At 39.7% G+C, this 15,952-nt stretch overlaps 1 protein-coding gene across 1 annotated transcript in view; it reads right to left on the bottom strand.

Moving 5' to 3' along the window:
- Positions 1-3,208: 3,208 nt before the first annotated feature.
- LOC114433767 (protein diaphanous homolog 3-like) overlaps positions 3,209-15,952 on the bottom strand; it is a 114,939-nt gene continuing 102,195 nt past the window's right edge. The window contains exon 28 of the mRNA XM_028402434.1: positions 3,209-4,262. Within this exon, the coding sequence (XP_028258235.1) occupies positions 3,895-4,262 (368 nt within the window). The 3' untranslated portion in view covers positions 3,209-3,894. The remainder of the gene's footprint in view (positions 4,263-15,952) is intronic.

Here is a 15,952-nt window from a genome sequence, read left to right as displayed (position 1 = left end):
TCCAATCAAAGAAGCCCAGATTGCAATCTGCTACACAATATGTTTTGCTCCACTTTATTAGGCCCAAAGATAAACCTCATGGATGGAACACAGGCCTGTGAGTAATGAAGGCTCCCTCAGCATAACAAGATCCTACCCTCCTTATGCTCTCCTTCTCCTCTCAATTTGTAGCGTCAATGAGTTTAGCTGGTCATTTTCCTGATTTCCTTTCAACGGAAGAGGCCGGCACAGATGCTGCAACAAACTGTAATCATTTTTAAATTTTGAAGAAGGAAGCTAGCAATTGGGAACACAGTTGCTACCTAACACACACACACTGTTTTCTGTGTGTAATGCAGTTTCAGTTTTTTTCTAGCTGTGAAAGCACCAAACTATTCTGAATTTATCACTACACACTCATGTTTGAGGAGATGCACTTAGTAAATAATTCATTTTGTTATTGTGTACCTGGAGTTTAGTGGACACAACCCTGCAAAACAGGCAAAATGACACAGTTCTACTGGCAAAATAGTCGAACCTGTTAAGCAAACGTGGCCACTACTCTGAACACAACAGCCTTAGAAATGTTCTCTACAATTGACTAAGGTTCCTTTTTTTTGCTTTGTAGCAGCAGGTTGTTGTGCTGCACTGTAATAGTATAGCTGCCAGCTGCAGTATTGTATAAAAGGGGATCCTGCTGCCAACCTTCAGCTGCTGAGACAAATCCTGACACGGGGTAATGAGACTCTACCTTATGTTGAGATTTACATAACTAACTAAACAAAAAAAAGAGACCTCAGTACCTGCAAAAGAGAATCAAACTGTTCACTCACCTTCAGCTCAGACAGCTGATTTCACCACAGCACAGAGAAAGGTGGATTCATCTGAGTTTTTTTTTTTACCTGATGGAGCTGTGTCTTCTTGCAGCTGCTTTGTAAGTCATTTTATGATGACATTTCAAACTGTGGAAAGCACTTTGATAGCTTTATATAGACTTCCTCTGGTTTGCAGACACACTTTCTTCAAACCTTGTGGTAACTGTGGCAACTGACAGAGGATCCAAACTAAAGAGAACTTATTAACCTGCCCTACAAGTGAATGAAAGCCTAATAACTTAATAAAGTGTTTTATATTTATTTATGTGCTTTAACTGAACTGCTAAAGTGGTTAGTGGTTAAAGTGCTGTTCGTATTAAGACCTTGAAAAAATCGAAAACACATGACATTGGCGGTTTTGCTGAATTTGTATGAAACTCAATCACTTTAAAATCAGAAGCATGTTTACGGCACATTAATCATGTTGTTGGAAAGAACACCCACACACCCACTTTTCTAGATCGCATTAACAATCAGGAAGCTGTAAAAAGGAGTGAACACAGAGATAATGAGTGGAACTGGAAAAAAAAATGAATGAAACTCTATTCTGAGGCATACATTTTACAAAAAAAACCTGACATACTGAAAGGGTGACTGCTCTTACACTCTATGAAAGACCTTGGTTTGATTTTAAACCACACTGCAGCCAGCTAAAGCTAAATCAAGGCCACTGGAGGAGCTCGCTTTGCAACTGCTTTGCTCTCCCAAATCACTGATTGCATCACTGGGGAGATGTTTGTCTCTGGCTCGAGATGGGGACAGTTGTGCCGGTCCCTGTGCTGATGATATTCACCAGCTGCCAGGCCACAGCAAGCAGACATGTTCAGATACTGGGTTAACCATTCAGCAGCTCTCTCTCTCTCTCTCTCTCTCACTGTCACCTGGTCCTCCTCAGTTCTGCCTCTATAAGGAGCTTCTGCACTTAATCTTTGCAACTGGATAATACAATAGTTTTGTGATTAATTAATAAAGACAGTGATCAATGCTCACACATGCTTTTCACAAGCTTTCAATTAAGCGTACATTTTTAACAATCTAAAGGCTCTGAAGGTATTTTACCTGCTTTTCTTTACACATTATTATGTCACCTTTTATGTGCAAATCCTTTCATAAATTATTGCCCATTATGCCGTCAATCATGAAAATCAATTAAGGAAAACCTCTTCAAGGTCACTGCACATTGCAGCTTCTTGTCACGGTTTAAAAACTGATCAACAGCACATTTCACAACAGCCTCTTCTCAATTTGTAGAAATGATGCAAATAAAAATAAAGGGTAGCATCCCAGAACACATGGTACCACAGCCAGTCATACAAAATGATGCCATTTAATAACTTGTCTTACTCTCACAGTGTTACTCTTTGTGAAGAGGGTTCAAAGCTCCAGCTCTGTGTACTGCAGATACCTATGAAATGTGGATTATAAACCACAAATCATAGCACATGCTATTAGGAGCTATTAATTCCATATGGACATTATTATTGCACTTTTTAACAAAACAGGGCAGTCACAAAATGACAATTAACTCACTGGATTATTACAGTTAATTCTTAAGTCATTTCTAAAAATTGTACTGACATCTCTTGTGATTAACAGTAATGGTATATAAACGGGTCTTGAGTACAGGTGGACTCCCTGTGATGTGTACGTCGGTGTGGAACTGGCACTCAGAATTCTGTCTCCAATTTTTCTCTGTCTAGTGTATTAGTGTAGTGCTTCTGTACCTGTGCATATGTTATTGCCTCTTAATTGTTCATTTAGAGGCTCAAAGATGTCGCCTGTCCAACTGCCCTCTTTCAAATAGTATTGGACAAGCTCTCTGTGCATCTTCTTGCTTATCAGAGATATTATCATGTTTATACAAGGGTAAACCACAACAATTAACAATTAAACGATTAAAATGTAAAAAAAGCACATATCCGAATTCACTGGTTGCCAGGTTATTTACATTTTGTCAAGTCTTAAAGCTGCAGTGATAAATGTTAGCCTTTAAAGAGCATCTGCACAGACAATTCTAGGACATGGACGGGTAACGTTTGTCTTTTTTGGTGCTGTGTTGTCTCATGCAATCTTCACCAGTGCTGCTTTGAGTTTACTTGTACATGTTAGGATGATGACTGACAGGATGTGATCCAAAACACACTTAACACTAATAGCTATTATTATTATTATTACTAACAATACCATTGTGAGACAGACAATGAGAACAATGAAACAGACAAAAACATACAGTTTTGCTTCATTTTATTGTAAATGTAACTATAAAAGTTGTCAAGAGTAGGAATAAAGGTACAGAAAGCATTTTAGGTGGGTGATTTCAGTGGAATGTTGAAAGAAAAACAGCGTCTGATCTGGTGAACTCGTTTCTTTTTTGTCACATTTTGGGCAATTACCAAAATCTAATGACATCTAACTACTGTTACTACTTTTCTTGTAAATATATCAATTTATACATATTGATCCTTTTTGAAAAACGTATACATTTATAGATTTTATTTGTTTTAATTAGGCTTTGGATGTAAAACACCCCAATAGTAATGAAAAATCTCAAAAGAAAAAAGAAAGAAGATGCTTACATATACTAGACCACATGCATAATGCAATAGCTAATGTGTAAAGGGAACAAAAATATACGTAGGACAAAGTATTATGATAAATATGTTATGAATGCCAATAAAAAGTTGACGTAATATTGAATAAGTTTTGTACAAAAAAAGTGCTTTTCTACATTCATCTTTGAGTTGTTTGAAGTATATAAGGTGAAGCCAACTGTTTGGCCTTTGCACTTTGAAGTGTGAGCAGCTTTCTGTGCTCACTAGAATTTTTTATCTCTGTACCATGAAATGTTAAAAGCATGAAGTAGCTGTATATAAACATATTTTTTATAAAGCTTTATTTAAAAGATTATTATGTAATTATTTGCTATTTATGGCTTTTTTCTCAACGCTATATATCCTATAAAAGGGAATCTTTCAGGCTACATTGTTTAGATAGAAACACTCATGCTGTGTGTGATTTAGGAAATGATAACAATTGAACCTCACAAGGCTCTGAGTTTGGCTAGAAGAGCCTCTACATCTGACTCTCCATTGGTGCCACAATTGCTGATTGCAGGGCCAGAAGAGGACGGCTGGAAGACCGGAGTCTCTGCTTCGGCCTTCTCTTTTTCAGCCAGTTTAATCGCTTCTCTCTCCACCACCCTCTCCCTGTCCATCCCATAGCTGTGACCTGCGATGTTCCTGTACCTGCGGCCTGACTCTGAGCCTGCAGAAGCCTTGGCCCTGGCTGCAGATGGATGGCCCTCAGCCTCGTTATGGGCCTCCTTGGCAGAGGGAGCTTTCACCACCGCCGAACTCCCATTTATATTCTGCCGAGAGCGAGACCTTTGTAAAGGTGCCTTGTTGTTTTCTGTGAGTAAAAAACAAAGACAAAGCGGTGAAAACAACTGAGAATGAAGGTGGAGAGTGAGAGAAAGGTGATGCGTGACTGACTCGTTAAATGAATGGAAGCAAAGAGGTTAATCTGATTACAGATTAAATTACAAGCGAGGCAGACAACAGCAGAGAAAGAAAATGAGTGAGTGGAAAACATAGTAAGTACAAAGCGATGGAATAACACACGACATCTCAGAAGCACTTCAGTAAACACATGCAAAGCAAATGAATATAAAGTTATATACACATGAGGTCACAGTCATAGTCTGGATGGATACACACAAACACCATGGCAGTATGCACCGTGTACACACACAGTGATGAGGACAAATTTTCTGCAGCAGACTGTGGCGTGCAGCCAGCTCAATATGATGAAATGGATATGGCTGATCAGCCGCAACAGAAACTCAATAACATTGTATGTTGCCCTTTTCCAATCTCCTAGTCTCTTTCCCTTTTTTCATACACGACACACTACCACCCAGCTCCACCTCCCCTGATTCCACCATCATCATTCATTCTCCTTTCTCTGCTCTTCATCTCAGCTCTCTGCTCCTACAGCAGTCCTCTTCATCTTTCTTACTCCTTAAAACACATTCTCAGACAGACAGTGGAACAGAGCGACGCCCAGATGCCAAGATCAGACCTACGTTCTGAATTATAATCCCTCTGAGTAGATCTTAGACTTCATCATCAGTATGTGTGCTGGAGAGGCTAAATCCATATTCATGTGACCTTGAGTGTGAGGCTGAGAGGAGTGGCGCGAGAAGAGAGACACCACCGCATTTAAAGTTTCCTGAGCCTGAAATGTCTGGCAAACAGGAGTCAAACACAGCAGAGCAGAACAGAGCGACCCGCTCTGTCAGCCAATCGGTAATGAGTTTGGAGCGTGGCCAGTCAGTCATGACAGTGTGTTTTATGGGCCGAGCTGACGAATGACAAGGAACGTCCCTGAACACAACCTCTGACAAATAAATAAGGATAAAGGGAGGAAAGAGAGCAGGCAAGAAGGAACCAACTGCAAAATTAAGCAAAAAAAAGCCAACGATCGCATACTCAACGTACACATCCGTACATACACACTGACACATTCACACAAAACCTCGTTAGGCAAACAAGAGCCAGTGGGGAACTTTAAAAGGATGAAATGAGCAGTGTCGCAGTGAACATTTACCACAGCTGAAAATCTGAGTCTCCTCTCATTATCTAACCCTTTTGCTCTCGCTTCCTGTTGTAAGCAAGTCTCCTTTGTAGCAGATGACAATTATTCCCTACTGCTGATCCTTTTGCTCCACAATTTTCTTACCATGTCCGTTCCCTCTGTCCTCCTTCTAAACTCATCATGTAGCCCCACCAGTCCTGTTTCATACTGCTAAGCAATGCAAGCCAAAACCCCACACTTTATCAAGACCTCTTATCCAAAAGTGCATTTCTATTCTCCCTAACAGGACCCTTGCCTTTTCTACTGAACATGATCAAAGTGCTAACAAGTTCAGTTTCTTGTGACTCTGCCTGCCTGTGACACCTAACTGCCCGTTCCTTTGAAGCCTCACTAGCTTCTCAACAGACGCCTTCGTCTAAGCTGCAAAACATGTGAGATGTGAAACGGGTCTCATCTCATAAGTTGCACTCCTGTAACCATTAACTGACAAAGGTTATTTAAAGAGAATTAGTCAAGAAGAATTTCAAGCAAAATCGCTGCTTGGATTGGGGAAATTCGAAGATAAAAGCGTCCTCTTTAACTTAACACATGCTGTGGTGGTAGACCTAATTATCTAAGAAAAAAATATTAGATACAGTGTCAAAACACTTTGGCTAAAATGTGATTTCTTAAATACAGTCATGTGAAAAAATTAGGACACCCTTTGAAAGCATGTGGTTTTTTGTAACATTTTTAATAAATGGTTATTTAATCTCCGTTTCAACAATACAGAGAGATTAAAGTAATCAAACTAAACAATGAAAACTGAAGAAAAGTCTTTTCAAGATCTTCTGTAAATGTCATTCTACAAAAATGCCTATTCTAACTGAGGAAAAAGATAGGACACCCTTGCCCCTAATAGCGAGTGTTACCTCCTTTGGCTGAAATAACTGCAGTGAGACGGTTCTTGTAGCCATCTACCAGTCTCCGACATCGGTCTGAGGAAATTTTACCCCACTCCTCAATGCAGAACTTTTTCAGCTGTGAGATGTTTGAGGGGTTTCTTGCACGTACAGCCCTTTTCAAGTCACCCCACAGCATCTCAATGGGATTCAAATCTGGACTTTGACTTGGCCATTCCAGGACTCTCCATTTCTTCTTTTTCAGCCAATCTTTGGTTGATTGACTAGTATGTTTTGGGTCATTGTCATGTTGCATGGTCCAGTTCCGCTTCAGCTTTAATTTTCTAACTGATGGTCTCACATGTTCTTCAAGCACCTTCTGATACACAGTAGAATTCATGGTGGATTCTATGATGGTGAGCTGACCAGGTCCTGCTGCAGCAAAGCAGCCCCAAACCATGACACTTCCACCTCCATGCTTCACAGTTGGTATGAGGTTCTTTTCTTGGAATGCTGTATTTGGTTTACGCCAAACATGTCCTCTGCTGTTGTGTCCAAATAATTCAATTTTGCACTCATCTGTCCAAAGCACATTATTCCAGAAGTCCTGGTCTTTGTCAACTTTATCTCTGGCAAATGTCAGTCTGGCCTTGATGTTTCTCTTGGAAAGCAAAGGTTTCCTCCTTGCACACCTCCCATGCAAGTTAAAGTTGTACAGTCTCTTTCTGATTGTAGAGGCATGTACTTCTACATCAACAGTAGCCAGAGCCTGCTGTAGTTCTCGAGATGACACTTTAGGGTTTTTGGAGACCTCTTTTAGCATCTTGCGGTCTGCTCTTGGGGTGAACTTGCTGGGGCGACCAGTCCTGGGCATGTTGGCAGTTGTTTTGAAAGCCCTCCACTTGTAGACTATCTTCCGGACAGTGGAATGGCTGATTTCAAAATCTTTTGAGATCTTTTTAAATCCCTTCCCAGACTCATAGGCTGCTACAATCTTTTTTCTGAAGTCCTCTGACAGCTCTTTTGCTCTCACCATGGTGCTCACTCTCACTTCAACAGTCAGGAGCACACCAAACTAAATGTCTGAGGTTTAAATAGGGCAAGCCTCATTCAACATGCAGAGTAACGATCTACTAATTATGTGCACCTGGTGTGATATACCTGTGTGAGATCTGAGCCAATTTAAGAGGGAATACATGTGAGGGTGTCCTATCTTTTTCCTCAGTTAGAATAGGCATTTTTGTAGAATGACATTTACAGAAGATCTTGAAAAGACTTTTCTTCAGTTTTCATTGTTTAGTTTGATTACTTTAATCTCTCTGTATTGTTGAAACGGAGATTAAATAACCATTTATTAAAAATGTTACAAAAAACCACATGCTTTCAAAGGGTGTCCTAGTTTTTTCACATGACTGTAGTTTCTCACTTTTTCAGTATCAGTATCAGTATAACAGCAGCACCATCAATGGTTAAATATGGTTGTAATAACAAGTCACTTTATTCTGTTATCATCACAAGAATCCATTCTTTTTGTATTCACTTATATTTATTTTTAATATTTTTTTCTTCTTACACAGTGTGCTTCTATCTTCCCTGGCTGATGTAACAGTGTGAATTTCTCCTGTGGGGGACTAATAAAAGATTATCTTATCTTATCTTATCTTAAAAGCATACTCCATCGATTTAGCATTACACTGCTATAACACTGATGGACAGTTAAAAAGAAAATCAATGCAGCCAGTGATGTCCATGGTACTCTTCCTATAATACACCAAAAACAGATGACAGGTCAGTGCCCAGTTCAGGTAAGTTATGTGTGTAGCACATTAAGTAGTAACCATAGTCCAGCAGCGGAGTGAGGAGCTGCCTACAAAAAAAAAAAAAAAAAAAAAAAAAAAAAAAAAAAAAACATTTCAAATCTTCAGGTCCAAGTGACCAAAGTCACTTTGTGCAGCTTCTTCTGGAGCCACAAACGACTTCATAAAACTTTGAAAAAGGGCAAAACTTGGCGTTGTTCCCTCAACTGACGCATTTTTCTCTTAAATCTTGGCATACTGGACATTATTCAGATCCATCTAACCAAAGCACTTAATGGGTGTGTGTCCTTGTAAATAAAGTAGTTTATTGCTTCATTTGTACCTAGAGCAGAGAGGACATTGATTGTTTTGTTGGCTGCCCTGACTGCTAAGCTTCTATTGAGTGTTTGCATTCAAAGCACAGAGGATTGTTCCATTGCTGACAGGAGATCAGTGTTTTACTTTGTTTTTTGGTCTAAAATGAGGATCTGTGTTCTGATAAAGTAACCTATTTTAGACTCAGACTGACTTCTCAATACAACAGTTGCATGTTACATTAAAAGAGTGCCAGACACGTGTCTTTATTCTATCTGCAAATAGGAGCAAAATGAGTTCACATTTCCACATGCAAGATCATTTGCTGCATTTATAGTTGCTGCTTTGATGGATCCAGATGAGCCTTTCACTCATTTCAATCCCTCCACTCCTCTACTGCGGTCTTGATGTTTGGAAATGTTAAAAGGCAGGCAAGCAGGCAGAGGCAGGGAACCTCAACAGGGAGACAGAAAGAGATGTCTGGGTTGCAGCAGGGCCTGCCTGTCTTTTCCTTTCTCTGACTAAAGCTACACTGCCACTGCTGCAGTAACAATGAACACATCTACGAGAAGAGGTTGAAACAAAACAGTCAACACAGACCAGAGTTTTCCGCTGCGCAAGTCATGAACACAGCGCGATGATGCTGAACTACCAGTCTATCACAGTTCTCAGTCCGCCGCTGTCCTTTACTCTGCACACTGGAGAAGAAAAACTATTCAAAACAATGATAGAAGAGCTAGCCGACTGCTGAGCTTGTTGTGACTCTTCTTGCTCTCAGCTTTGCTGTAAAATATGTCTTTAAACTGTGCATCTCAAAACCCACAGCTTTTTACCCTGCTGCTGACACTGCTGCTGTTGCAGCATAAGACAAGTAAAATCTCAAACAAAACAGACTAATCGCTGCTCTGAATAGTTTGAGAATATCATTGGGAATTTCACGATGGAACCACGCTGGTTTATTACATGTCTGATACGATGGCATTTTGTAAAAATGTAAAAGGCCCCCGTCCAATAGAGAAAACAGAGCGTTTCATTTTTCAACTGCAAATAGCTGCAGAGAGGAATTCACATTTTCCCTCTCGTCAGATCATTTGGTCCATTTGCATTTGCCACTTCAAATACAGATGCAGATGAGCCTTTCCTCTCATCTCCCGCTCCCTCCCCTTCTCTCCACTCTTATGAAGTTTGCTGTATTTGATCACTTTAAGAAGAGAGTAGTCATGCAGACTCAGAAAAACACAGACAGTGAAGTGACTTCCTCTCTCTGCGGAGTGACTGACACAACAAGCTGAAGTTAGCAAGATCAAACACACGTTTCTACACCCGCCATAAATCAAAACACGGCGAGCTGGATTGGCAGGGTGCTGCATGTTCTGTCTAATGATGACTATTTGCCCTGTTCTTTGCATCTACAAGTGGAATCTTTAGAGTGAGTTTGCTGCATAGTGCAAGGCACATTATAAACAACGCTTTCTGATATTTGATTACATATATTTCCATTTAAAAAAAAAAAACGAATAGTTTCTGTCTAAAATCTGACATTACCTCACCTTTTCATTAGCTCTAATTGTTGCTCTACTTTAGAAAGGTTAGCTAAAATATATCAGATGGATCCTGGCCTGAGCAGCAGCTTTCAGTATAGAAATAAACTTCATAAAAGAGTACAGGTGCGTGATAAGACAGTAGTAGTCTTGATGTTTTTGTGCACCCATTGAGCTCCATGCCAGCACCATGAGCTGTCAATGCTGAGCTTCATCACATCTGTTGACACACAATCAGCTGCCTGTGGATACAGACCCAGAAGAGTTTAAAAAAGAAAAAGAAAAAAGAAAAAAACTGTGCTACAATACAAGACCGGTGTGTAACAAGAGAAAACTAGGCTGTGATTGTGATTCTGCCTTTTTGTTACCTCAGAATAGAACAATGGACTAAGGGCAGGAAAACAAAAGTCAGAATTTACCCTCTTCTAATGGACAGCTGTGTGTAGGTAAGGTCGGTAAGGTCAGGCTATGGATGGCAAAGACTCACATTATTTTGTCTAAGAAAATGTGTGTGTACAGGTTTTTTTTTGTTCACACAAAAGAAGGAAAGCTACGTTTAACATCTGAGCGGTGCCATAAATGTGTGTGCCATGTTCCTCAGCAAGTCTTTTAAAAAAAGAAGGTAGCAGACAGCTTGTTAGCTTGCCTCTGTGTATTAGGCTGGCTCTAATTAAAGATCATTACCTGGCAATACACCAGTGGCAGAAGGATTGTCCCTTCACTTTATGTGTTGCAGTTAAGTGTATGTGTGTGTGTGTAGCCTGGTTTGTCAGATGGAAAAAAAATAGCAGACAGGATTAAAAGTGAGGAGAGGCAACAAGCAATGGAAAGTGGAAGGAGAACAACAGTGGAAGATATGTGAAGATGAGGGAGAAGATGACAAAGTGGACAGAATAAATGGCCCCATGATGGTGCCATGATTTTGAGGCAATGGTTGTAATTTGGACTCGACTAAAATAGTACAAAACAGTGAGGCAGTTAGACGGACAGAGAAGAAAAGAAAATAGAGGAGGTGTGGGGATGGATTGTTGGAGTGCTATAACAATCCCTATGGGTAATGTGCAAACCAGCACTGTTATAGGTAACTGAGGCCTATCCCAGTCTAATGCATATCAAAGTGTTTTCCTTTGTTGAGCTGTGATTTGACTGCTTTTTCCCCCCTGTTCTGTCATTCCCACATTAACAAGCCCCAACTATCTTCGTGGAAATCTGGAAGATGTGTACAAGTCTGTTAAATAAATACTACCACTAGCTGGCTCTGGGGTCTGAGGTACGTAAATGATGCCAAAACATTTGTTGTTGTTGTGTTTGTTGTTTCTTATTTTTTTTATAAATGTCTGAGATTTTAAAAATGAAATGATTAGAAATTTAAATTTGCAGTGTGGAAACTTTTAATGTAAATGAGTGCAAGGTAATATCAGGAGTTGCCAAACACATCCACACAATAATGATGAAGCCTACTGGCACCAAGTAAATCTCTGTATTTGGCAGTATATTAGGCGTTTTATACCTGGTATCTGTTGTGAGGTTTAGAAAATCAGAAATCAAAAGACGGAAAAGAAGGAATGGTGGGGTTGTTTACAATGACCCATACCAAATTTGTAATATTGTGTCTCAATACAATACACATCTACACATCACATCCACATGTAAATAACTGATAAAAACAAACAGGGTGTTCATAATTGCCACTTTGGTACAGTCAATGAGTAATGTCTAAAAGCCATTTCAGAGAGACGTTAACTTGTGTGTGTGTTACTTCAAGTTCAAGTGTGAGTTAAATATAACCTCAATGATGGAAATCAGTATAGAAGTAATCTATGATCACAGTAAGTGGAGCCTGGATAAATGGCTCAAAAGAGAGAAAAGGGCAGTTTCTTGACATTTATAGGTCACCCTCTGTGACTACATCCTTGTAAGAATTCTTTTTTTTTTTCTGACCATGGCAGCGGCCTTTGCACAAGCACAGATGTGTACATAAGGGACACACTCATATAGGCATGTCAGTCCAGTTCACCTGTGAGGCATGATCAAATACGATGTATTGAAATCAAGTGTACATGACAAAATGAGCACAGAGTTGGTAGCTTTGTTGTAGCAGTTTGCCGCTTAAAACCAAAAATGGCAATGTGGAGGATATGAAAGGCTGAGCTGGATGTCCCTCAAGTCCTCTGCCCCTCAGTGTGAACCCCAGTCACTGTGAGCTGCAGCCAAGCATAACATTGCGTTAGCACGCCTTGGTGCGTTTAACAATGCCCCAAAAGTGAGCCTGGTTCTCCACCACTAGAACTGCTAACCTACACGCTACTGAGAATGCAATTATAGAAAAAAACAATACAAAGCTTCTGCATCCGTGGACCCCATGATCAATCTCCTCACCATTAAATGCTAATGATAACACATTTTCCAACACATCACACACTTCAAAGAAACTGTTATCATGAAAAATTACACTTCCAAAGAAAATAACAGAATTAAAGACGATCAACATTGATCAATATAAATGCAATATTTAAAAAGAAAGCATAAAAAAAAACACAAAATAATACTGTTCTTTGTTGTGAGGGGAAAAAAAATCACGTCAAGTGAGAGGTTAGAAAAAAAAACTGCTGTGCAACAGGCCGTGGTCAGCAATAATACCAATAAGCAATTTGTAATAAATGAGGTTAAAAAAAGTGGTACAATTCTTCACATTACAAAAACAAATCTGTCCACCAGTATTACAAAAAGGTAATACACCTGGCAGATGGTTGTAGCAAGCCTGGCTCTAACTCCTGCTTTACACTAATTATATCTACATGCAGGGTAATGGACTGAGAATGTTTCCTCATAGAGGGACAGCATCACTTCCTGGGGTCCCTCCCTCTCTCTCTCACACACACACACTCAAACACACACACAAAAAAAAAGCAGAGCAGACATTAAACATCAGCATGACAACCTGACAGACACACATCACTGCAAAGAACCAAACACAAACACAACACAGTCCATTCCCAATAAGCACTGGCTATTTCACAGATACAGGTGTATAGCCAGTGTGCTCTGCTGCATCTGCCATGAATTAAACATGTCTTGGTTTCAGGCTTTGCTACCTGTAGTTGTTTGCGTGGTTACTGTCGGTAAACATCCCCAGCAGTCGTAGTCTAATGCATATGTATTTCCCCCCAGCGACTTCACACTAACTAAGGGTTTTCTATCAGCCACTTTCTCCAGCAGTGTACACCTGTCACACTGGGAGAGGAAAATATTGATCCTTCACACGCCTTCAGACATGAAGCTGAAACACACTTGCAGATGCAAAAAGCGTGCACACACACACACACACTTCCCTGTTAACTTTAAATCAGCTGGTTGCGTGGATTGATGAACTCTTTGACTGAGAGAAAAGTCTGTATGATGAAGATTATAGGGGAGCATAGCTGTTAATCTATAGTCTTCTATATCTATAAGACACTATCACCTATTACTGCTTTTGAACTTAAAAAAAAACTGTTTGATAACAAGTACATGTAGTAATAAAAAGTTGCACAAACATTCACAGAAAATGACAACAAAAATTGACATATTGCATCAACACTCTAATAGACTGTAGCTTTGAGCTCAGTTGAGTGACATCAGTCACTCACACTAAAACCCAACACAGAAACACCCTTTACATTGAAAGTTGATCAAATATTTCATCCTCTATTAAAACACTCACACTCTTTGTCTCTTTTGTGTTTCCTCTGAGGTGTTTCTTCTTTGCCATTGTTTCCACTGCCAGCCGAAGGGTTGTGTTTAACACTCAGCCTGACTCTGACAGCTCTCAATATGCAGGGCCAGTCCTGCCAAACAGACTTATGAATTCCAAACAGCCTGGAGTCATGCTCCATATTTCATTGAAGTTGAATATTTAAAAAGATCAACCCACTCAAAACCCTATAAAACCTATCGTTCTGGGGCCTTGTGTCCTAAAAATAAAATCGCATCTGCCATATCGCATTACAGACAGCCACATCAGCCTCCATCTCCTAGCCATTTCCCTCTCTCTGTTCCTCTCTCTCTCTCTCTGACAAAACCCATCTGGTAACCAGCCTGTCTCCATCAACACAGGTTTTGCTCTTTCAAACAACTGTACACTTCTTCCTGCCTCCTTTATCTCATTCTCCTCTCTTTCCTCCCTTGCTGTCCTGAATCGCCTTCTTTTTTTTTTTTTTGTTGCTGCAGCTCTTACCCCTCAGCTCTGGTGGTCCATGTGACTCTAGCAGAATCACATAGACCCCCAAATAGAAGAGCTGAATTCTGCACTCACACTGGTTTCTCATTTCAAAAAGCGAGCAAGAAACATGAGAGTTGTCAAAATGCAGCAAAATTAGTCGAGACAGACTGCAACGCTGCCTGCCTCTGACAGCACAGTCTGAGTCTGACCAAAGCAGCAGACTAATTTTAAAAGAATCAAGACTGACTCATCAAAATGTGACAAATGGAGAAAAGCCAGTGTGTGGGAAGAGGACCTTCACCTTGTATAAGTTTTTGCTGGCTGTACAAAAATGATAACATATTTAATCTAACACATCATGTCATCAGTGACTGATAAACATGGTTAAACAGAGAAAAATGAATAAGGAAATATGGCTAATATTCATTGCCAATTTCAGTCTGTAGTTTGACTGAATGTCAAAACCTATACTAAATAAAACATCTTTTAATAAAAAAATATAATATGTATCTGCAGTCATTTAAATACAAAAACAAGGTACGGTATGGAAAGTAGAGGCATGGTATTACGATAAATAATGATTTACATAAATGTAAATATAAACACACATATACACAAAAAAAATTAAACACAATTTCATATATGAATTATTGGTTAATTAATGCCAGTGTTTCACACCCATTTAAGCCTAATGGTAGTCACTGTGTGGTGATGAATGTCTATAATGTTAAATGAATCAGACACAACATTTTACTGTTGAAGAGTTATTCCAGAACCACTAATACAGACCACAAACATCCCTTTTTATCTCCTGAATAAAATTTACAATATGCTAATTTAATGCTTCCACTTGATTTCAGATATAATCTTTGATGAATAAACATGACACACACATGCAAAAAGCCCGTGGGCAGGAGCATGTGCAGACACCCACCCACGAGTTGGCAGGAAAGGAAATTAGATTAAATCGCATACCAGAATTACAACTAAGAAACGCAAGGCATCAAGAAAAACAGGTGAAGACTAATGTTAAATACCATTAGCATAAAACTGGTAGATGTTTGCACTGGGTGTTGCACTTTATCCAACAGCCTAGGCCAAATTAAAGACAAATAACAGAGAATAAAGAGCATAACATGCAGAGACTGTTCACTGTTTATCCAAACCAAACACTTCCTGCAGCTACTTCAAAGTAAAAGTTTCCACAGACTTGACTGTGGCATTTGCTGAGAAATAACTGAAGAAGTCGACAAGAGACAAATTTGGATTTCCTGGCTTTGCTAATTAAAAAAAGATTGCAGAAAGCAGTGAATTCTTAGCCAGGCTTCAAAACTACCCATCAGATACCTATTAGTCACATTATATGCCACACACAAACAAAGCTGGTCGCTGCCTTAGCATCACATTGAGTCTCAACACTGAAGTGGTATGTGTGTAAAAATGTTGGTCTGTCTGTTCCTTCTCAGTAGTTTTGATTTTGTGAGTCATCAGTGAGAAGAAAGCAAAATTCACATGGCCCTACCACAGTGCTTTGGGGAAGTATTGTTATGCTCTTCTGCAACCACCGGAGCTCACTGACATATCAATGCAATTAGAGTCATGGCTGTGTCCCAGTGAAGGTCAGCTAGCACCACTCAGACTAACAGAGAGAAACACAGAGACAGCAAGAGAGTGAGCGAGGCAGTCTGAGAGGAAAAAAAAAATAAGTGACAGGGCAGCATGGCAGAGTTTAGTTCAGCTTCTGTCCAGGGGCCTCCTCCTCTAACTC

The sequence above is a fragment of the Parambassis ranga genome, chromosome 3, assembly GCF_900634625.1.
Source record: "Parambassis ranga chromosome 3, fParRan2.1, whole genome shotgun sequence".
Lineage (NCBI taxonomy): Eukaryota > Metazoa > Chordata > Actinopteri > Ambassidae > Parambassis > Parambassis ranga.
Note: the sequence above shows the minus strand (reverse complement) of the source record. Positions and strands in the feature narration are given on the sequence as shown.